Here is a 23,742-nt window from a genome sequence, read left to right as displayed (position 1 = left end):
AGGAAACATTCTGCTTATTCCTCTCATGCACATCTAATGAATCCCCTTTCATGTTACTGTATAGCATTTAATTATAATTGCTTGCTTTTCCCAAGAGGTGGTTGCTTCAATTATTGCAAAAACTGGGAGAAATTAAGGTGGTACAGACAAATACAACATAATAATTTCCTTCTTTCACTTATTTGGGTTTGTAGTGTAAATTACTTTCTTCCATTTTGTCCATTTTAGGGAGTTAGGTAAAGGAAAATTGTAATACAAAGAAGACTTATTATATATAATTCTATAATCTTTCACGTATTGGTGTCATGAAAGGTTTCTGGCTGGTAGATAGCAATTTTAATGTATGGTTTTAAAAAGGAAGTCTTGGCTTGGTTGACATTCTAACATAGCCAAATAAGCATGAATTTTGGAAGTATTGTAGTGTAAATTCTTAGGAGGAAAAATCTATAAACTACCTACTGCAGTTTCCATGAAGTCATGGTTTTCTCACAGAAAAGAACCTTTCTTCAGCTCAAGAAAGTTAAGGAGAATAGATACTGTGTTTGACTTTATTTATAACATGGCAAAAATTTAGGTTTTCAGCACTTAATACTCTTTTTTTTTTTTCTGAGGGGAGAAAAAGAGCAATTGCTGTCATGTGTTGTCTACTACATTACAAATGTAGGGAAAGAAATGTTACTAACATCAGGTATTCTAATTCTAAAAAAAAATAGTATCCATTTCTCTTCAGGTTGATCAGGGTTTTTTTAAGAAGACATTGCAGGGGAGTTGCATTGAGATGAGGGTTGCATGGAGAGGAGGGTTGTTGTTTTATTTAAAAGTGGATTATTGTTTTGGGGGGGTTATATAAATTGGAACAGATTTTGGCCTTTGCAGCAGTAAGTACTTCAATTCAGACTGTACTGCCTACTGACCACCAAATGGAAGCATACAGCTGAAGGTGTGGTTTATAACTGAGGATGTCACACGAATCTCTGAAGTAAGTCATAGGGCCTGTTGCAAAACTGGCATACGCAGAGGTTTTGAGAATGAAGACATAGGAATTCTGTAATAGAATTGCATCTACCTCACATTATCATATTTTCCATGTCTATCATATTTTTATCTTGTTTCTATGATAGCTGGGCTTCAAAGTAAGGGATTCTTTGTACCAGTGTAGAATCTTAGACTTGCTTTGTTTCCCTTGGCCTCCATGTGAAAAGGTGTGTGTTGAGTGCCCAGTGCACACTCAGTGGCATCGTTTCAAACAGCCATTGCAGCCCTAAAGGCTGCCCTTGCTTCCTTCTTCCTATATACCCATCAACTTGATATGCTTGGGAATGCTTCTTGGGGGCCGTGGAGGTGGGTTTGAAGCACCACTTCAGCTATGCTAGCCATGAGTGCTGTGAGGGGAGGGAACATGCACATGGAGAGCTTGGGAGTACAATCAGGTCAGTATTTCTTGAGGCCTTTGAGTTGAGGTCCATAACTTCAATATCCCTGTAAATGTTTTCTGTTAAAGTCCCTATAAATAAACCTGTTAAACGAGCACTGTGGGACAGTGAGAGCACTACAACAGGTTTCTGTGCCATGAGAATTAATAGGTAAGAGTAGAAAAAAGCTATTTTGTCGCAGAGTTTATGGGATAGTGGTCATATCTGTTGTGTTCAGGAAGTTATATTGAGAAACTCCACTCACTGATACGTTCTTTTGGTCTTTTTTGAATTGTTCTTGAGCCATCAGAAAAAAAGCATAAAGCCACTATATTGGCCCAGTGCTGATCAGGGATTACATTAGGAAGGTGAGGTAGAGACTGATGCTGATCCTTTTCCTGTCATCCCTGTCTTGTTCCAGCAGTTTCATGGTTTTACTCTGCAGTGAGATGTCAGAGCTGCTTTCTTGAAGTCACATGACATGCCTTTGTGCTCAGCTGTTGTGAACAGCTACCAGAATTTTCTGAGGAATGCAGTAAATTATAGGATGGAATAATTTTTTTTTTTTTTTTCTCATAATCTGAAACCCTCTTTAGTGGAAGAGAGGCATTAGCAGAGCCTGGTGAAAAGAAGGAAATTACCGTAGTGGAAAATAGTGTTTTACTCTAGGGAATACTTGCAGGTCCTGTTACAATATGTTGGTTCTACCACTCTCCCAAAAACCACACAGGCAGTTTTACAATTGCCAATGTTTTAAAAAATTTAAAATATGCAAGTTGAAAATGAATTAATAAACTAGAAAGTTTGCCAGACCAGACCCATACCTTCTGTTTTCTTTTAATTTAGTTTCAAAATGTTGGTCAAAGCTGCCATTCTGTGAACAGCACTTTTTTAAGGACACTTTAAAAATTCTGTAGTAGATGAAAAATTAAAGCTGATTTTTCCAGTTGTGCAAAGAAGCTCATGTTGAGCAGCAAAGCAGAAGCTAACAAGCTTTATGCTCTGTACCTAAGGAGATGTGAGAAGCAAAAGGAGAACAGGAGGATCAGCTGCCAGAAATTAGAGCTTTGCTGGCCTCTATCCAAACATTTCTGCCTGAATGAGGTGGCCATAGTGAATAGAATATGTAAATCATCCAGGGGGATATATATTAACACTTCTGTCCTACCTGAGATAGAACTTATTCCCAAATTACATAGGTTTTTTAAAGTCTATCTCTTTAACTGGTATTTTCTGCTTAGCTTTTGCTCCAGGTATGTGTACAGATCATGTATATACACGGTTCAAATACATTCCCATCACTGAAAGCTTAGCAAGTTGTTCACCAAGATCTCAAGTCTTGAAAAGTCTGACGATCCAGTTCTTTGTCAACCTAAGCCAATTTGGCTGCCGGCTTCCCGGGCTTGCCCTGCTGTGCCTCCCCTTGCCCTGTGTTCAGGCTGTGAGCTTGTCTGACCTTACACTGAACCTGTTTGGAGCACAAAGCTGGCAGGAAGCTATGCACTTTGCCTGAGAGTTTCTTGACTATTTAGCATGCTGAAATAGTTCAAAGCTGCTGCTGACATGAGTAGAAGCACATGGTCAAGCCTGAGGGGAACCGAAGAGGGATGTAGCTGCCAACATTTGGGTTAGCTCAGGATGCCCAGCTGGAGGTGATAGGTAAGACAGAAAAGAGTAGCTTCAAGAAGGCTTTACTGCCCTCAGGTCAATATTGATTAAATCTCAGGTCTGCCAACAGAAATACAGAGTTACCTCTTGTGCTGGAGAAAAGTGTGAAAACAGTGGTGCTTCCAGAGATGTCCTCAGCTTCAGGGTAGAATCTCTGGGGGCGGATTGTGCGCTTTGATGTTGAGCATAACTTTCTTTACTTGGATAAACTACCAACACTGAAAAACAATTCCTGCTGTTTCAGAAATGACTTACCATTTTTTGTGAGTCTGGTTGTGATGTCCTTTTATCTCATGAGATGGTGACTGGCCATTTTGAGACAATATTCAATATTTTTGTTTCTTGGCATGTTTGAGATAAAAGCCAAACTGGAAGATAAAAACAATACAAATGTGCAGAAACAAATCTTCTTTCCCCTCCTCCTATTTGGTAAAAAATAAAGTGATTTTGTTTCCCTCTTGTCTTAAAAATAATGTATGTTGTTGTTGAAAAAATTTACTGGGGAAAAACAAAACGTGATGCAGAGAAAACGGCTTACATGTAATGGCATTTTCATTTTCAAAAGATCCTGTAGTAAAGAGTTACTTAGTTTAATAAAAGAAATGTAGTAATATTTGTAATAGTTGGCTCTAATAATGAAGTGATTCTGTTTTGTGAGACTGAAAAAAATAGACTAAGTTTGTAGCTTTTTGTAGTCGAGAGAAAGAGAGGGAATTATGGAAATCTCTTCTTATACTAAAGTAACTACTGTATGAAAAGAAATGCATCCACAAGTCTCTGAATTCTCAGTTTCTGGTATTCCAGGTCTCTATAAGTATTCAAGTAAACTCAATACATTTATCCACAGTGTAGTTATTTGCATTTTAATATTTCATTCCTCTTGTCAGAGTAATAAGTTTGCACAGGTTTTTTTAACCTGTTATATTAGCAAGTTGAGGTATTGTAAGAAGCGAATATGCTTTTAAAACCATTTTTGTGAGATTATTTTTCATTGTGTAAATATTTCAGTTTTATATAGTAACACAGCAGACATTAGAAGATGTTTTAGGAAATTCTGAATTCAACTTGTCCCTTCTCTTTTTCCCATTATTTGCTGCAGGATTTGAACAAGCGCTTGTCGCTGCCTGCTGACATCAGGATCCCCGATGGCTACCTGGAGAAGCTGCAGATCAACAGCCCACCCTTTGACCAGCCCATGAGTCGGCGTTCTCGTCGAGCATCGCTGGTAAGTGTGATGCACCTGCCTTTCTAACCAACCTCTCAGCTCTTCAGAATCCACTGAACACCCAGGCCAGTATTCCATGGGTATATTTCAGCTTCATTTCCACTTGGGCATTTTATTCCTGAACAACAGCACGTACTTGTCAAAATCCAATGGAGAACTTCACACTTTGTATCATTTTTCTTCTGCTAACTTGGTGCTCTCGTATTTCTCAGTGAAGGTCTTGACCTATTGAAAGCAGTGGCTAAACTAAACTCCCAAAGTACATACTTAAATCCTTCTTCTTTTTAGAGCAGGGATGATCTGTTTGAGCAAATAGGCCACACAGTGTTAAGTCAGGGCTGGGTCCCCTCGAGATTTAGTAGGAAGGCCCTAAAGCAGCATAATATGAAGGCAAGTCCTCCTCACTGCTCTTTTTGTATTTGATAACATTTTCTTTCTCAGAATTGCTGTGGAGACAATAGTGAGTGTTTTATGATTTTTTGGTTTTGTTTTGGTTTTGGTTTTTTGTTTGTTTCTTTTCTTTTCTCTTCTTTTCTCTTCTTTTCTCTTCTCTTCTTTTCTTTTCTTTTTTAAAGCACATGGTATTTTCTAAAAGAATGAAGGAATAAATTCACTTAAACTTTTTTGGATTATTAGTTACTTTAAAAAATAAGTCTTTTCCTTAAAGATGACAGAATGAGTATTCCTACTCTATAATTAGAGTATAAGTGCTAGAAAACTTGGATATTTGTACATATAAATCATGCACATCCCTGGAATAATAAAAAACCATTACTGTCTTATTTTTTTTTAAATTGATATGTTTCAGTCATAGTTTCAGCTATCAGTGTTCTTTAGTGTTGAGGTCTTAAGGAATTGCTAGACAGTTACTGACATCCTGAGTAAATTCATTGGTGAGAAATTTGTCACAGAGAAATTCTGAATAGGTTTATGAAGTGTACATCATTGTTTTTTTGATTTAATTACTTATTTACTGAAAAATAAATAGGAAAGTACCTATAGTGAAATAGGTTTGTTGACTGTAAAATATCTTTATTTTATATTTTATTCATTATCAATAAGGTCTATAACAAAGCATTGTTTGAGTATTTTTACCCTGAAAGAAAAAAATTATTGTGCTGGACTAACAAAGTTCTGATCTTCATGCCACCTTTTGCAAAGACAATGTTAAAAAAAAAATATTTAAGTGAATCTCTGGAAGTAATGATAATGTGTCAGGCTTAAATACTTGTGCCAGAATTTTGTAGCTCATTCACCACTTAGCTGCTGCTGTAGCATGGAACTGAGGAACAGATTTCCCCTCTCTTCAGATGCTAGCAAAATAACTTTTCAGTAGAACTTAGCCAGTGGAGTTAAGTATTTGGAATCTGGAAGAATTTTTCCTGTAAATCTGAATTCCTTTGCTCATTTAACGGTGACCCCTGAGAACAATTGAGGTTCTCTCCTGTTTACCTCTGAGAAAACTGACAGAAAAACAGTGCCCTCTAATGAATGTGGTGTGTGCCTGGAATCAGCTTCCCATCACAAGGTTGTGTTGTTTTTGCCTTTTAAAATGCTTTCATTTTTAAAGGGCTTTAAAGTCCAAAATGAAACCTGCCAGCACTGCTGTGGAATGCAGGCATGCATTTGCTGTGATTTCCAACTAAGCTTTCAAAAAAAGATACCCAGGGACTCACTGTTCTTAAATTGTTATTGCCTGCTAGCAGACTTTTGCTTACAATAGATAAGTATTGTGCTCTGCATCAAAGGCTTGTCTCTTTTCAAGACTTAATAGGGATCAAAGGGAAAAGGCTATGAAAAGTACCAGGTGACGACTTGTTATACTTTAGGTTGGTGTTTTTTCTTTGAAATACAAGCAAAAAACTAATTTTTACAGTAACTGCATTTTGTGTAAACATGTACAGTATTGTATGCACAGACACTAGAAGTAAAAGACCCTAAATACTGTGCATCAGTGTTTCTGTGTAAGGCAAGATAGATGCATATTGCAGAAAAAGATGAAACAGTTCAAAAATTATTTTGAACTAAAGATGAAATTGTTCTTAGTTTGAGGAATTTAAAGCTTATTTTTTCTTAGGAGTGACAAGGAACCACAATATGATCAAAAATTTAAACACATTGTAAAGCAGATCTTGAAGAATACCTGTCTTCTGTATGTAGGAAATATTGTATTTTTTTGTATTAAACAAAAAAAATAAGGAAATATTTGGAAATATGTAGGAAATATTTTTTTTGTATTAAACAGATACTAAGTTTATGAGTCTTAATGAAAAACACTGAGTTTTCTTAGAAATCTGGCTTTTAAATTCCAGACTGTGTGGTGGTAGCAAGACCAATGGCTATGAGTTCTTCTTTAGTTTCTCCAATAAACTAAGTAGCCTGTCTTTTTAATTCTAATGCCATCTAATACTCACTTCAAGATATGTTTGTTTAACTAGGTCAAAATGCACTTTGGAAACATAATATTTATTTTGCTAACATTGCACCTATATCAGTGGTATGTTTAAAATCTCACTGGAGCTACAAGGGTAGCAAATATCAACTTTGCTTGTATTTTGAGATAAAGGGTTTGTCTTTGACAAGCTCCTAAATGTGTGTGATGCTAAAGTCTACTTAGAGAGTTCTAAACCATTTCAGTTCTAACACTAGTTTAATAAAGCAGAATTGCTCTTAATGTTATATTAATGTAATTATACACCCATTTTCCCCCTAGATATATGAAATATGTTTGCAGACATGATCTTACAGTTAGTTCAGATGTATTTTCATACAAGTGTTCTGAAAACTAAGTATTAATCAAACTTTTCTTCCCTTCATAATATATTGCTGTCAAATCTTAATACACTCAACAGTATTTATGTTACCATAAAATAGTAGAAAATTTTAAAATCCATCACATCTTTAGGAGCAAATCAGCTTGTGAAATGTGGATCTAGGTGCTGACAGCCTAGGGTCAAAGGATTGTTCCTTGGAAAGAATTAGCCAGTGAAGAGCTACGTTTGGAAATGAAAGGAGGGGTGGTGCTGGGGAGAAAACCTGGGTCTTTTGTTGCAGTGTGTTCAGTTGTCAGTAAAGCATGACCCTGTGAAGCCTATAAATCTGGGGGTTTGACAGGGTACAGGCTATATGTGTTCTGTAAATTGCTTCAAGAATTCATGCTTTCATGTTTACTTTTAGCATTCAGGAGCAATAGTTTCAGCACTGAAGGAACAATAGGAAGCTTTGGTGTAATTCACAGTGGTCTTAGGAGAAAACAATGGTGAGAGAGAACTGTGTTATATGAGAGTAGCCGTGGATTTGAACAGGAAAAGAGTAATGATCTTACAGTGTTCAGAGGTAAATGTGTTACATAGGCAGGCACACCCTTCTGGCTTGCATTGAAGAGCTAAGTTGGAGACAGAAAAAGAGAAGATGAATAAATAGATCCAAGTAAAATACACAAAGATTTGGAGCAAAGAGGTATAAATTGTGAACTGCTGAGACAAAGCTGAAGCTTGCTGAGGAATGATGCTTAGGGATTTTCTTGCTGAAATTTCAGTCCAAAAGGCATTGAGAATTCAGAATGGAAGAGATGCTTGGAGCTAAGATCTTGAACATAGCAGACAAATAAGATTACTTTGAAAAAAGCAGCAGCATATGGTTATGCTGAGCTAGAGAAAGGATGGACTAGTTTGAGATTACTTCCATGCTTTAAGCTATAACAACCTCAGTGGTAGTAATCAGATCAGAAGAGTGGAGAAAACCTAAGTAGGAGGTAGGTTAAAGTGAGGTTTTGGTCTAAATGTAACTCAGCTCACAATCCCTCCAGCTTACACCATAGACTGGCCAACAGGCTGAGCACTGGGCTGGGATGCTGGGTTGCATTTATATCAAAATGTGCTAATTTGTTTTTAAAATACTGGAGTTGTGCAGTGTTAGTCAAGTATTGTCAGGTAATTTTCTGAAATGAAGTTTAGCTTGTTCATTAAATGAAGTACGAATGAAGTGTTTGGTTTAGTGATTTAGTGATTCAATTTGCCATTTCTTTTCATTGCAGTCAGAAATTGGATTTGGAAAAATGGAAACCTATATCAAGTTAGAAAAGCTTGGAGAGGTACGTATAGCTTTCTTTTGGAATGATGACAATGTCCTATGTAAAATTTTGCGTAAGTTTAACTGAAATTTTCCAAATCCCTGAAAATACCTGTTGAATTTACTTTTTCAGTAAACCACACATATTCAACATGTGTAACAATGTCAAACCACACAAATGTTTATGCATAAATAATAATTAAAAAAAAAAGGCAGGAAAACTGTCAGAGCTGGGGAAGAGCAAGACTACATTAGAAAAGATGCTGTGACCTTCTGGCTTTTTTTTCAGATAGACAAAATTATTCTGTCGATGGTAACACTATGTTTTTGATGATAACACTAGTCTGGTGTCCTCTTGCCATGACTTAGGTGTTGGAATGTTCATGATGGATTAGAGACCAGTGCTTGGAAGGTGCAGGCAATAGCTGTGTGTGTGTGTTCTGGTAAAGAAGCCTGCACACCTGAGCTGGGCAGCCAGCCAAGTGCTGCCAAGGGAAGTACATAACACACTTGGAGGGGGCAGCTTTGCCTCTCCAGTCATCCTCTGACTTCCAGAGAAATAGTTCAGTTCAGGAGGGACAAATTGTCATTCCTGTCCAGTTTGATTGAGGTTGACCAACAGAATTGAAAATGGACAAGGAGCACTGAAATGGGATGCAGTAAACATTGCAGAAAGAAGCAGGGCTGGTCAGCATCTCTGCTGTGAATATTGCAGTCAGTCCTCCATTTAAAACATTTTAGTTTCCTGTTATCAAATCTGAGCCTGCCTGATGCAGCTTGAAGCCTGTTCCTGTTTTCCTATCACTTGTTACCTGGGAGAAGAGGCTGACACCCACTTGGCTGTAATCTCCTTTCAGGCATTTGTAGAGAGCAGTAAGATCCCCCTGAACATCTTTTGTTCAGGCTAAATGCCCTCAGCTTCTCCTCACAGGACTTGTGCTCCAGCACCTCAATGTCCTTCTTGCAGTGAGGGGCCCAGAACTAGGCACAGGATTCATTCCAGGTGTCACCTCACAAGTACTGAGCACAATCACTTCCCTGGCCCTGCTGGCCACACTGTCGTTGACACAGGCCAAGGTGCCATTGACCTTTTTGGCCACCAGGGCAGACACAACTGGCTTATGTTCAGCTGCTGTCAGCCAGCACTCCCAGATCCTATTCTTAGGAGCATCTTCCCAGTCACTTCCCCAAGCCCACAGCACTGCCTGGGGTTGTTGTGACCCAGGTGCAGAACCTGGTGCTTGGTCTTATTAAACCTCATGAAATTGCTGTCAGCCATGGATCCAACCTGTCCAGATCCTCTGCAGAGTCTTACAGTACTGTAGTGATCTAGGGCAGTTTCTGTACTTCTGTTGCTTTCTCGGGCATTTGCAGGGATTAGTTTTGCCTACTGTTTTGTCAGAATTTTTTGTCTTAATTTAATATGCCTCTAGAGTTTTGTACCTCTTGCTGTCTAAAAATACATAATGAAGACAAGAAGCTATCCAAAGTTACATATTTTCTTTGAGTTTGTGGAAGAGTATGTCTGCAGCCTTTGGAAACATAAATGCAGCATAGTGTGGAGATACCTGAGCTAGATATCTGTAGTCAGATAGAGACTTTGAAGAGTGTAAATGATCCCAGCAGTGAACTTAGTGAACTTAATGCTACCTGATCTGACTTCTTTGGTAGCTCTGTGGTATTTAGGTTTCCATGCAATTTTCAGAGCTGTTAGGCATATACACCCCTTGTGGCTTCTATGAGTTCAGTCCTGTGCTTAAAAGAATACTCCTGTACTTTTACATGTGTCAAAAGAATATAATGTAAAAACTATTCATATCCAAAATGAAATCTATTAGATCCTCAGACAGAAGTTAGTATTTTCTTATTTAACTAATGTTTTGATAAAGGAACAACTTGTAAAAATTCCCTTCTTTATCCATTTTATAGGGAACCTATGCCACAGTTTATAAGGGGAGAAGTAAACTGACAGAGAATCTGGTAGCTCTGAAAGAAATCCGCCTGGAACACGAGGAGGGAGCACCATGCACAGCCATAAGAGAAGGTGGTAACTTTTTTTTTTAGTTCTTAGAATTTCAGACACTTCTGGATTTCTTTTTGACCAAAGCACCATCAGTACTTGGAAATACATAGCCTACATGGGACATTAGTAAAATTGCTGTTAGTATTGATGAGGAAAATTATAGTCCAGACATTTTCAGAGTTTTGTTTCAAATTTATTTGCTTTACTGTGATTTCAAATTTAATTGTGATTGTGATCTCAAATGCAGTATTATAAGTGGATGATTAGATACTGAATTAGACTGCTGTTAGTGAGTAACTTTCAGGAACTCAGAGTAGATTTTACAGAATTACTTCTGTCTGAAAACTATAGTTTAAGAAATACAAGCTTGTTACTCAAGTATGTGTTTGTTGTTTTGATTAAATACCTTTTTTATTAACTCAATCTATATGCATATTATGTTCTTAAAAATAGCTTTTTAATTAAAAAACCCCAGATAGCTTATATGGATGATCTTAACTAGAAATTGCATTTATTCCTCACATGTTTTGCACTTATTTTGTTCTTCCTGTTCTCTCTTGCAGTGTCATTATTAAAAGATCTGAAACATGCAAATATTGTTACATTGCATGATATTGTGCACACAGACAAGTCTTTGACTCTTGTTTTTGAGTACCTGGTAAGTGCTTAAACAATTAGTGAGCTTTACATTTGATTTATTGTTTCTAAGAAACAGAAACACAACAAAATTCTGTACTCTTTTTTAAAATACTAGGAATATTGGAGTTTTCTCCTGCATTTACAGTCATTCAGCTAAAAATGAGAACAGTGTATTCAGTTCTTAAATGGCTGTAAATTAGTAAACACTGTTGTGATCATTTCAGAGTTTTATTAATAGCAGTTACTGGTGGTCTGCCTGATCAAACTGTCTGCTTGTCTAAAATCATTACCTGTATAACATGGTAATCACACTATGGTTCCAGTGATATTTTTCTGTTCCTATGATATTTTTCTGTTGCGACCTAGCTGCCTTTCAGTGTAATTGGAGAATATACCAATTCTATAAAATACTGTGCCTCGCATAGGTGGAGGAGAAGGCAATGGCAAGTAATGTTGCCTGAGACAGTACAGCTTGCTGGGAAAAGGGTATTTCTATCCTCTGGAAAACCATGGGTATTTGTGTCCAGGCTTTAGGCGGTTTTATTTAGTATCTTCTGCAGAAATCTCTTTTTTTGATGAATCATTTCAGTTCCAACAATAAGTAATATTCATGTGATTTGTTGCACACAATTTTACTGAACCATGGTGATGTTGTTTTGCCAGGACAAGGACCTGAAGCAGTACATGGATGACTGTGGTAACATCATGAGTATGCACAATGTAAAGGTGAGTGTTTTTAGTAACAGTGGCCACCTTCCAGCTTTGTCCTAAGAATTTCAGAGAACTTATAATCAGGAGCTAGATGGTTTAGTCTCTTTAAAAATAAAATAAAGAAACTTAACTTCCTTTTTGGCCTGACTTAGCTACATTTGACATCAGATGATGTCTTTAAGTGTTTAAAACATTGAAAAGAGGGGATTATATAAGTTCATGTGTTTTCATTCTCTTTGAAGTTACATATCTAAAATTTAAAAATTCCTAAAAAATAATACACTCATAGCTCTCTTGACTTCTTGTCCTTCCATTATTTTATACTCATTTACTAAGTCTGTAGTTTGATATATCCTTGGATTTATATATGGACACTGAGGAAAACGTGGCCTCAATCATGAATGTGTTTTTGGGTGCCACTGCCCGCCACACAAGTAAGAAATCAAAAATATGTATTTAAGAATGAGTAATTTTCATCTTTCCATTAGTAAGAAAATGGAAATAAAATTTTCCTTACGGCCTAATTTGCTTTTTCTTCTAGTTATGTTTGTGGCCAGGTCAAGTGACTTAGTCTCCAATCTGACCTGCTGAAACTAAGTCAGGGTCAGGTGCTATTTCTCTTGTAAAAACCAGGCTTTTATTTGGAAAACTGGCAGAACTCTTAGTGTTCTTTAATACTTAGGGCTTTAGAAACAAGCTTCCAAACAGAGTACGGAACTGTCGTGAAATGAGTAAAATTATTTGGCACATGGGCTAGATATTGATTTCTGTTTGGTGAGCTTTCCCTTGCATTCTGTTGCCACATTACTGTAAGTGTCTCCAGGGAAAGACATCTGCCCATAACCTGCTCTGTTGCTTCCTCTGAGAGACTGCAAAGGGAAATTCTTTCACTTGTTTCTACTTCAGAGAGGCAACCAAAAATCATAATTATGCTTGTGTTTTTAATTATCTGCAAGTTCATTAGCAGTGCTTCAAGTTTAAAAAAATAAGGGAAAGCTGTAAGTGGGAACTTGACTCTTATTATAAGTGCAGTTAGTGAACAAGCCAGAATCTGCTTGTGGTAACCTGAGCTAAGCAGAGGAATTGTTTTTCCTTGTTTGCCTATGGTTTAAGGTATGCTCAGAGAGCAAATTTATATGGTCAGTACCTTTGGCACTGGGAAACCAGAACAGCTGTGGTAGCTGTAGGTGCTTACCTTATAATAACTGTGGGGGTTTGAGTCATCATTAACATTTAAAAGACCTCCCTGACATCACTTCCTCACATTCCTTGGCTAATTTTAGGTTTTTGTGTTTTGACAAAATGAAGGTGTATGTGATCTCTGCAGGTATTAGTGTTTTAACCAAAGTTTTGAGCTTATACATGGCATTGTGTGCATTTCCAAAAGGATCCCTGCCAACTGTGGTGAAGCTTCACAATTTCTGTAGAGTAATCTGCTTTGCATTCTTGACTAATCCTTGCAGTCCCAGTGTACATTAGAGAGGGCCATTCACTTCTATTGAAGTCATGCTAATAAAGCTTGGCACTGACTACCCCTGCAACAGTATGGGCCTGAGTAGATGGAACAAGACTTGTTGCTTCTCATTCTGCTCTTCAGAAAGGAAAGTAAAGAGAAAGAAATTAATCCCAATTCCTGTTTTTCTAGCACAGATGAATCCCATGTCAGCACACTGAGAACAGATGGATGTAACTACACCTGCTGTGTATTTGTCCAGTTTATGAAAAAGAATTTGGTAGTGTCACTTGGTGCAAAAATAAATGGATGTATTAGAATATGGTCATATAAAAACATTTTAGTGTTTTTCCTCAGAGGTCCTGTTACATGATCAATTTGTCACATTGCTTTCTGTAATGCTTCATATTTTCTTGTTGTACATTTGATTACCTATGCTGACTGAGTGCTGCTGTGTGGTAAATGCCAGCAATAGCTACCCAAAAGTCCCATGTTTGAGATCAGACCTTTATACATAGAGAAACTGCAAAGTATTAGTCCTTAATGCAGTCATACATTAAACTTGGCTTGGCTGCCCACTGCTAAACCTTTCTTTGCCCCATACTACTTTTATATCTATATATGTGCACCATTGATATGCATGACTGAAGTTGTTTGCTTGGCTTGCTGTTCCAGAGGATTAAAATAAACCTGTGTGTGTCAAGGTGAGAGGATGAATGTAAATACCAGAGGCAGTTGGGCTGCTTCATAATCCTCATTTACCCATTTCTCCATCTTCCCTAAGCTTGTGAATCTACATGTATTTTTCCAGTAGCGTGCCAAGACATTCTTTATGTAGTTCAGCAGAATTGGATGGAAATGCTGCTGAGCTGCATTTCCAGAAGGGGCTCTGTGGCTAAAGGCAACTTGAGTATATAGTCAGAGACAGTTATCTTTAAAGACATTAGTGAGGGGAAGAGCAGTGGTAAATGCTCTTTAAAAATAAACAGCCCTGTGTTTCTCTTCAGTTAAACAGAACAAATTGCTCTGAAAGTCTTTGTTGTAAAGTATGGTGTTAAGGCAGTAGTGCATTAGCGTAAAATGATTTTAAATCTTTGAACAATAATGATGATGTCCAGAATTTGCTCTTAAGGAAAGTAACTCACTTTTTAGAGAAGTCATTTGTCCTGCTTACAGTACATAACTCTCCAGTGCCCAACTAGTCATGCAATGTGTAGATTACAATTTTTTTGTCTAATTTATATAAATGTTCTCTTTTGTAGCTATTTTTATATCAGATTCTTCGTGGTTTGGCCTACTGTCATAGGAGAAAGGTGTTGCATCGAGATTTGAAGCCGCAAAATCTACTAATTAATGAGAAAGGAGAACTGAAGCTTGCAGACTTTGGTACGGCCTGAAATTACTCTGTAATAACTATTCTCTCAGCAAAGGAAAATAATTTTTCCTTAAAAGGGGAAATGAGTACATTGGATCTGTAGTGAATTTGGGTGCTCTCAAATGGAAAATCAAAGTCAGCCTTTTAGAGGCCATAAGTAATCAGGGTAATACCTCTGTAGGTAACACTGTCACTCCACTTGCAGTTTGAAAGTAGTCTTAAGGCTTCCTGTGAAATTGATACTTAGTCAAATCCTTAAGGTGGAGCTCATGTTGCTTCTCCTACCACTCCACAGTCACTCTAAAGCAGGGTAACCATGACAGGAGAAAGGAAGGCTTTGTTCACGTGCTAAATTGTCAGATGTTGCACTATCACTGATACACCAAGTGCCTTAGGTTTACAGTAGAGTGGGACGTCCACATTTCCCTGTTGCCTTCTGTGTCTGGAAGATCCTTTGAAAGTTGTGCTCTGTGCCTCTGATTTTACCCCTTCTGTGTGAATGAAAGCTGCTCAGAAGATTGCATCTAACGTGGTAGATCTGAATTTTATTGAAGATATTGCTGACAAATTGACAGTGTTAGGATGGAAAACCCTTACTGGTCCAACACTGGTTTGGTCTGTTTCCACCATTCAGTTAATTGCTTGTTGCCTTCTGCCTTTTGCAATGTAATTTTCCAGAAACAGTGCAGAAGGTTTTCACAACAGGGAGGTGTCATATCAGTCTAATGCTATTTAATGAAATTTACGGGATCAGTCCAGGTTTTGATGTGTTTACCTTTCTTCTGTGCTTAAAAATGCTGACCATGAGATTGCCGTAAGTACTAAAAGGCAATAGAAATCTCTTTATTAGGGCCTTAAATAACATTAGGAGATGGTAAGTATAATAATGATGGTATTCAGCAAGTATAATAAGGTCCTAAAAATAGTTTGTCAATTTCATACAAAAAGGATTTAAGCAAGCTGTACATGACTCTTCATTTCCCTTTTTATCAAGGATTGGCAAGAGCGAAGTCTGTTCCTACAAAGACTTATTCCAATGAAGTTGTCACATTATGGTACAGACCACCTGATGTTCTCCTTGGATCTTCAGAGTATTCAACTCAAATTGACATGTGGTTTGTATAGCTTTGTCTAATTCAAATTTTTGTTCTGAGTCAAGTTGAAAAAATCTCAGCTTGGATGTTAAATAGTAATATTCAAATACACAGCCTTTGAATTTTTGTATTTAAGGAAAAAAGCAAGTCATCTTCTCGTAATGACAGGGTAATGTGGTATTTTACCATGAACTTTAATAAAATTGATTAACTCAACATCTGAAGGAAGAGGATATAATATAGACAGAGGTTTTATTTAGTCTTTGACAGCTCTTCTGTTACTACAAATCTTTCTAAATATTTTAATAGTAGTGTGTGGCTAACAACCAAGAATTTGTTTTAATTGACGAGAAATCCCAGAAGCCTTTACAAGCTGAAATGAAAAGATTATTTCTGCTTTATCTTTCTCTGTCTTTATAAAGGGGCGTCGGATGCATATTTTTTGAAATGGCATCAGGAAGGCCTCTTTTTCCTGGTTCAACTGTTGAAGATGAACTGCACTTAATCTTCAGACTTCTTGGTAAATGGATACTTTTAGTAATGTTAATGCACCACATTTGTATGAGAACTGTGGATCTTTATCTCAGAACAGTAGTATGTATTTCATCACCTTTTCATCGAGGTGATGAAAAATTATTTAGCTGACTATACAGCTGAGTTTGCACAACATAGGCATGTTGAATAATTTTTTCCCTTTCTCCTTTAAATTACAGGATTAAATGCTTTTTTTGTATCAAAGTTGTTTGTTTACATTTTTTAAGTTGGATTTGTTACTGCTTCTAAATGCAGGAACTCCATGTCAGGAAACATGGCCAGGCATTTCTTCCAGTGATGAATTTAGAAACTACAACTTTCCTAAGTATAAACCACAACCTCTCATCAACCATGCACCAAGGTACTTTGTGTTTTATTAATAGAAAATATGCATCCCTGTGGTTTTGCATATTCCTAAGTGGGAATGCATTTCTGCGTGCAATCTGCCACTGAATGGTGTAAAACTGTTCATCATTTGTGGTAGAGTGGGCAGATGATAATGCAAAGCAGAACCTGGTACTATGTGAAAACTTCCTCTGATATCATTCTAGGTACCACAGCTCGTAATGACCTGTGGAATGATAAACTCTGATAAATAATGTCTCCATAGCCAGAGAATTCACACAGCATTTCCTAAAGATCACAGATTCTCTTCTGGTTATATACTGGACCCAGGCCATTTGTTAAAATGGTTTTCCTGAGCAGTTTCTTGTAATCATTTTAAAACCATAATGAAGAAGATGAAGCGTCGGTGCAGTCATTATAAATAAACTTAATAACAAAGACATTCATTGTCTACCTTGAAGAAGATCTAATATTGTATCCCTCTAGTAAATGAGTAGTATTAATCTTAAAAGAAATATTAAAAATATTTAAATAAATTATTGAGGTCAGTCTAGTAAATGACGATCCAAACTAAGGATTTTTGTGTCCCCAGTGTTTTCCAAATAGTCTTGTTCTGAGATATTATTATGTTAACATCAATAAATGTTGTTTAGGTGAAAGCATTTCCATGTTTGTTTAGAAATAATTTTCAGGTTTGATAATTTTCAGGTTTCATTTAATTAAGTCAGTTCCTCTGCAGTTTTACTTTTGTAAATACAATTCATTAACTGTTTTAACTTTTAAAAATATCTTTATTTTTAGGCTAGACACGGAAGGAATTGAATTGATAGCGAAGTTCCTTCAAGTAAGATGTGTTTTGTGGCTTTACTTTATAAAAGTGCAAGTTTCGAGTTCTAATATATTACATACAAAACGTATTAGAAATCAAAGTATTTAGCTCTGTCTCAAAGTGGAATGTGTAGCTGAGTCTGTAGTGGATGACAGATGTGAGAAGAAGTCTGTAGTGTGAGAATTAAAAAACTGATGCTTGCTTTTTTTTTCTCCCAGAACTGATTTCTTCTCTTACTACCTTTCGTAAAAATAGAATTATTCTGTGTTAGCCCTGAAAAAACTAAATCTCTTGTGAAATGCAGTATTAAACCAGAACTTTTAAATACAAATGCTAGATTTCTTTAATGATTAACTGAGCTTAGTACTAGAGAAGGAGTTAGTAAGGCGTAATAGTACTCCTTGATGTTGCAGCTGTATTCAAAAGTTGAGTGGTATGTAGGTCTAATCTTTGAATCTGTATTAAAAATGAGCTGAAAGCAAGATGGAAGGCCAGCTCCTGCATCTTTAAGTAGATGCAGCACTGTAAGTTATTTGTGTGCGGCTTTTGAAACATCTGCATCCTTGCCTAGAATTGCACAGATGCCAAGGAGGAGGAACCTAATCATTGTACCATCTATAAATAAAGATTAGGTGGAGTTTTAACCTGTATCCATTTGCAGAAATTATTTTTACTATTTTAGCTATCTTGTTACGTGTTGACAGTACTGATTCTGCTAAACCATTGGGTAGTCATGTGTGAAAAGAAAGTAATGAAAAAAATTGTCCTGGTGAATTATGGGAAATGTTGAGCAGCTAGAACTCTTTCTCCCTTTGATGAAATCACTTGATGCAACAAGATTTTTAATGGAAACCAACACACTTGTATGCTTTTATGTTAATAGTATGAATCAAAGAAGAGAATTTCAGCAGAAGAGGCCATGAAACATGCGTACTTCAGAAGTCTTGGAACAAGAATACACACTCTGCCTGAAAGTAAGAGGAGTAGTAAAGTAGCAGAATATTGTTAAGATAGTGCATTGAAGCTAAGTACATTGTGAAAGGAAAAACCCTCTAAAGTATTAAAGCGTCTGATACCTAGTAGTTTAAATAATTGTGAATTGGAAAATTTTTAATCTAAACTATATAATTAAGAATATAATTTTGGTCAATAAAACATAGTTTTACATTTGTACATGAATTAACTTCTTTGTTACATTTCAGGTGTTTCAATATTCAGTCTAAAAGAGATTCAATTGCAAAAAGACCCTGGCTTTCGAAATTCCACTTACCCAGAGACCGGTATGGAAAGCTTTATATTTTCTCATGCTTACTAAAAGAATGCTGTGCCAGAGGCATTTGGAATTGAAAAATGCTTAGCTAAATCGGTTTGTGTAAATATACTGAAAAATAAAATCCAGAAGGATTTACTGAGATTCCTGTAGAGACACATAAACTAAGTGCACAGTAAGATGTGAGTTTTACTAGGGGCGGACAGAGACTGTGAAGGTGAGAACATTTTGGAGTTTCAAACCAGTTACTGTATGGGGGTTAGAGGTGGCAAAGTGAAAAACCAATGCAATGAGTGCAGTTAAAGATGATGCTGATTGAAGCACAAGGGGTGCTGCCTTGAAGAAGGATGAAGATCTGGATAATAACTTAATAATCCATGGTGCAAATGCTTCGGTTTCTTACCATAGTCCGTGTTGTGTTGCAGGACATGGGAAGAACAGAAGGCAGAGCATGCTTTTCTAAAGGGGGCAGTGCAGAGTCAAGTCCAAGCCTATCCTGTCAATCAAGGACTCGGATCCAAAGGCAGTGCTTTCTGTTGGTGGACTTGGAATCGCAGTTTGTCTACACTGTCCTCTTAACAGTGGAGTCTTTTTATTTCCAACCTGCAAATTATGTTTTTATATTTGTTGTCACAGTGTGACAAATTTTTGTACAGTTGGTTTTAAGGTCTCCTCTGCCACTAGAGCCAGTAGGTTACAGCTGTTGATGTAACTGTAGCTGCAATTTTTGTGCAGGACTGAGAAACACAGTGCATTATTTATTGCGGAATCATTGCTGCTAAATAACTACTGTCTGTATAGTTAACACAACAGTTCCATGCCTGAAGAAGTTGCAATGGCTTTATAATATGTGAATGCATCTGTTTCTCTTGACAAAATGTTCTACTGCTGCGGGGTTTTTTTGTATTTCTTAAACTGCAGTGTTTCCTGGAATGTAAACATAGCTTTGCTTGGCTATAGGTGAGCCATCTTTAATGCTCTAAGTTCTTGGCACTTAATTCCTTATTTAACATTGGAAGTATGTGTTGAAATAGTTGAAAAATTATAATGCATATTATGTTTTTGAAAAGCACATGGTGTGAAGGTTGATTCAAACAAGTGAAAAGCAACTTTGATTTGCTCTCAGATCCTATGTTAGTTATTGATAAATTAGAGCATGGAGGCTGGACGTTTTGCCAGGCTTACTCCAGCATAACATATTTGCACATTGTTGTGCATATGAGGCCTGCAGAAACAATAACTTTTTTACCTTGTTTTTAACTTAGAAATACAAATAGTAAAAGGACAATTCACGTATGTTGGACCCTGGCTTACTTTTCATTACAGAGGAACAGGACAACTAATTACACAAACATTGGAATAATGGCACACTTTTCCCACTTTGTTCCTCTCCCATTTGTGCATTATTCACTTGAAATCAACTGGAAAGATGCAAGTTTGTACTTGAGAAGAACTCACTATGCTACAGAGCTTTTACAATGGGAACTTAGAGAGTTTTTCAGATCTTAGATGTTACCTGTTTTCCAGAGATAGTAAACATATTACTACTATGCTTATGCATCTCAGTGAGTATCATAAGTACACCCTTGGTGATGGTTACAGTATTTTTAAGCATTTGTGTTCACCTTTATGAACCTATTTGTTTAGTGCATCTTAAAGAGACTGTAAATCTTTATTGGTATATTTTGAAATGGTCATGTAAATCTTTGGCTGGTATATCATGAAAATAGTCATAGGTAACTTAATTTTTCCTGACATTCACTGTAAAACGTTCAGGGGTCCTACCATTTCTGTTCAGGAAATCTTGTAGTTTATTGTTATTTAACAGTATTAAGTGAATTTTTGTATATTTCATTTTAACTTTATTTGTGAATAGTGATTGTGGCATGTTTGGGGGTGTTTTATTAATATTTCATTGATACTAGTAAATTTGAATTGGGATTTTTTTTTTTCAATTTTATTTTCTGGAAGAGAGAAATTCATGTGTAACGGTGACTATTGGACCACTACTGCTTTTCAGCATTTGTAAACCGGTTTTACGTTAAATCTTGTAGACCTAACAAACTGCTGTTATTTCTAACTGACCGACCTGTATTAATATTGTACTTTTGAAAGTATAAATATTATGTGGAATTCTTTGGTTTTGTTTTGAAATTTATAATAACAAAAGCCCTGTGTTGTTAAAAATACAGACTAAGTGAACTTGCGGTTCTTGGGGCATTGTTGGCAGCGTTTAGCGAGGTCCGTGTGTTGTGGGAGCCCCCAGGGTCACCTTTGGCTGCTCCTTTAGTTCCTTCAGGGCAGTGGCAGTGGCAGTAGCAGTGACGTGGCTCATCCGTGGCTGAGGCTGCTCAGGACCTTCTCAGTGGCGTGTCCCAGTGTCACTGCTGGTGAGCCAGCCCTGCGTGTCACCCGGCCTGGGAGCGTCACGTGAGGCTCGGACACGCGCGGGGCTCCCCTGATCCCAGTGCGAGCGCTATGGCTATGGCAGAGGCACAGTTGGCACTGATGAAAAACCTTGTCCTGAAATAGTTGTTATATATATTTTTATAGTTGCTATGGATCTGATCTAGATTTTATACCGATGAACTTTGTAGGAAATACGTTGTAGACGTGACAGTGTTGAAGAAAGAAGTGTCAGAAAAACATCTTTTTTACAGAAGTAGTGAAGATAGACTAAATGTTCACTGTGGATAAATGTGTGATTTAGCATTTCTAGAACAGTAATGCTTCATAGGTCATAAAAGAACAAGTAATAATGTGACACTAATGAGTAAAGGACTTAAAGGTTTACCTGATAAAATGAAGTGCATTAATAAACTTAGAAAGGGATCAGCTGCAGCTAACAAGAGGATGTTCCATTTTAAGTAGGAATTCAGCTTTTATGTTACAGATGAAAAGATCTTCCATAAAATTAAAGCAGTCTGTTTATAAAGAAATTTTTTCTAAGGACCTACAAGTGAATCTGTGATCTTCATTAGGAGGTAGCTTTAAAGAACATATTTAAGAAACTTGCCATCTGCTGTAAAGCCAGTTTGGGGCTTTTTAAAATTGTCTGTTACTGAAATTCCTGCATCAGCAGAGACAGTTCTGTGGCAGTTGCCTGTTTGGGGCAGTAGTCAGCAAGTCTAAAGTTGCTGGGCATCTCTGACATTCTTTCTATGGAATTCTGTGCTCTGCCTCCCGTCGGGCAGAGTCAGGTACTACGGACTTGGTTTCACTGTCCCCAAAAACTTAGGAGTGTTGGCCTATTTGGGGGAAGGCCTCAAGAGTGTCAAAAACCAAGCAGAGTTGCTAAAAATGGATGACTTTCAGTGTTAGGTGTGACCACCTTTCCTTGACGATGAGTGATCAGTTAATGAGAAATGGCCTGCATGTCGTGGCTGATTTTAGGTAGTTATTTTTGATAACTGGTGTGTCCCACCTAGGCCAGGGTAGGGCTGGCCAAGGTGTGGGTGTAGGTGTGTGTCAGAGTCAGGTGGGCTGGAAGCCAGGACAGAGGCAGGTGCTGGTGGTGTGGTTGCATTCACGTGCAGGTGAAGGTTGAAGGGGAGAGAGGGTGGGTGGAGGATGGGGATTGACAGGACAGGGTGGGAGATGGAAGAGGCAAACCAACAGCTCAGCAATGCTCTAGTGGAACGTGCTTCTCAACATGGCTGTGTTATTTTTGTGCTGCTTTACCACAGCATTAAGTAGCCAGAGTGTATCCCTGAATTGGGCAATAAAAGTTAAAATAAACAATTATTAAAGAATCAATATACTTTGTATTTGCAAATCATTTGAAAAACTGCAAAGTAGCATTCTTTGGGCTGCTTGCTTGTTGTTTGTGCATGAGTTTTTCAGTGTAATAAAGGTACATTTTTTCTGTTCTGCAATGTTAAAATGGAATTAAGGTTAAGAATACATTCTGTTATTGAGGACAAAATATATGAAAGGTATGTTGTAAATATCCTCAGACTAAGTATTATAAACCCAGGAGATACTCAGAATTAAGGTCAGACTTTAAAGAAATCCAAACAAATCAGGGTATAGAAATACAGAGCTACAGCACATGATGACGCTGAAGAGAAATCAGAACTTGCCTTGTCTGTGACATGATCATTTTGTCTGATGAGCAGAGTTGAAGTAATTCATGCACCTTTTTAGCATATTTCAGTACCTTATTTAACTTCAGAAATTTTGGCTTTAAAACCAATGTAACATCTCTGTGAAGTGCCTTTATTTTGGGAAGGAGCTTGAATGCTTACTTTATGCAGTTTGGGGGTTTTTATATTTTCAGAGATTGGGCTGTTAAAAGATTTAATGCTCTCACTTGATCTTTGTGTACATCCATGTATGTCACTAGTATCCATGTCATACCAATGTAGGAGACTGGCAAGGTAACAAGTACAATTATGATACATAAAGGAAGTATGTAGCAGTTGGAACATTGTAGGTAAGCTCTGACTGTACAGGTGGGATGATCGTGAAAAGTATAAAAGCCAAGCAGGTACATGGGCTTTGGAATTTCTACCATGCACTTTCTTTCATCACGTGGAGTTCAGCTGCACAAAAATCATAGTCCCATTCTCGGCCGTAGTGGGAACCTGTTTTCACAACTGGGATTAGAGTTCATATATTCTATATTGGTTTTTTTAATCTCTTGTATGTTACTTTTACTGGGCAATCCCTCTCTAAGTAACTGAGTAAAATTGATGTCAGAATCAATTCATGATTTCTGACATCAACTGATGTCAGAAAATTCATGTCAGAAAACGTGAACAGTTTCCAATCATTTTTGCACGTTTTCTAAAAACCCTTAACTCCAAGTTCGGTGACTTTAGAGCAAACTTAAACTGTGAATGCACACATACACACGTGCTACTGTGGTAAAGAACTGCTTCATTTATTGTGCTGGTGGCTGCATCCTTCAAGCTCACTCCAGAAGCAGGCCTGCCTGAGCGCATCACTTTTACGGTCCTTCTAACGAAATATGAGTCTTACTTGGCTCAGATGCTCTGCCTTGAAATATATTTTTCCCCAGAGAGCTGTGAAGTTCCTTCATTTGTTGCAGTGGGATCTTTCTGCTGATGGAATTACCATGGCTGTGGATT

The 23,742-nt window shown here is 37.2% G+C and overlaps 1 protein-coding gene across 3 annotated transcripts in view; it reads left to right on the top strand.

Annotated features, from left to right (window-relative positions):
• CDK17 (cyclin dependent kinase 17) overlaps positions 1–22,405 on the top strand; it is a 90,980-nt gene extending 68,575 nt beyond the window's left edge. For all 3 annotated transcript variants that reach the window (XM_036401091.2, XM_036401090.2, XM_054514953.1), the window contains 13 exons: positions 4,180–4,305; positions 8,342–8,398; positions 10,306–10,420; positions 10,963–11,057; positions 11,702–11,764; positions 14,465–14,588; positions 15,572–15,692; positions 16,094–16,191; positions 16,461–16,566; positions 17,352–17,394; positions 18,263–18,353; positions 18,582–18,659; positions 19,075–22,405. In XM_036401091.2, coding sequence (XP_036256984.1) covers positions 4,180–4,305; positions 8,342–8,398; positions 10,306–10,420; positions 10,963–11,057; positions 11,702–11,764; positions 14,465–14,588; positions 15,572–15,692; positions 16,094–16,191; positions 16,461–16,566; positions 17,352–17,394; positions 18,263–18,353; positions 18,582–18,659; positions 19,075–19,112 — 1,155 coding nt within the window. In that variant the 3' untranslated portion in view covers positions 19,113–22,405. The remainder of the gene's footprint in view (positions 1–4,179; positions 4,306–8,341; positions 8,399–10,305; positions 10,421–10,962; positions 11,058–11,701; positions 11,765–14,464; positions 14,589–15,571; positions 15,693–16,093; positions 16,192–16,460; positions 16,567–17,351; positions 17,395–18,262; positions 18,354–18,581; positions 18,660–19,074) is intronic.
• The last annotated feature ends 1,337 nt before the right edge of the window (positions 22,406–23,742 follow it).

This window comes from Molothrus ater, chromosome 5 (genome assembly GCF_012460135.2).
Source record: "Molothrus ater isolate BHLD 08-10-18 breed brown headed cowbird chromosome 5, BPBGC_Mater_1.1, whole genome shotgun sequence".
NCBI classification, from domain to species: domain Eukaryota; kingdom Metazoa; phylum Chordata; class Aves; order Passeriformes; family Icteridae; genus Molothrus; species Molothrus ater.
Note: the sequence above shows the minus strand (reverse complement) of the source record. Positions and strands in the feature narration are given on the sequence as shown.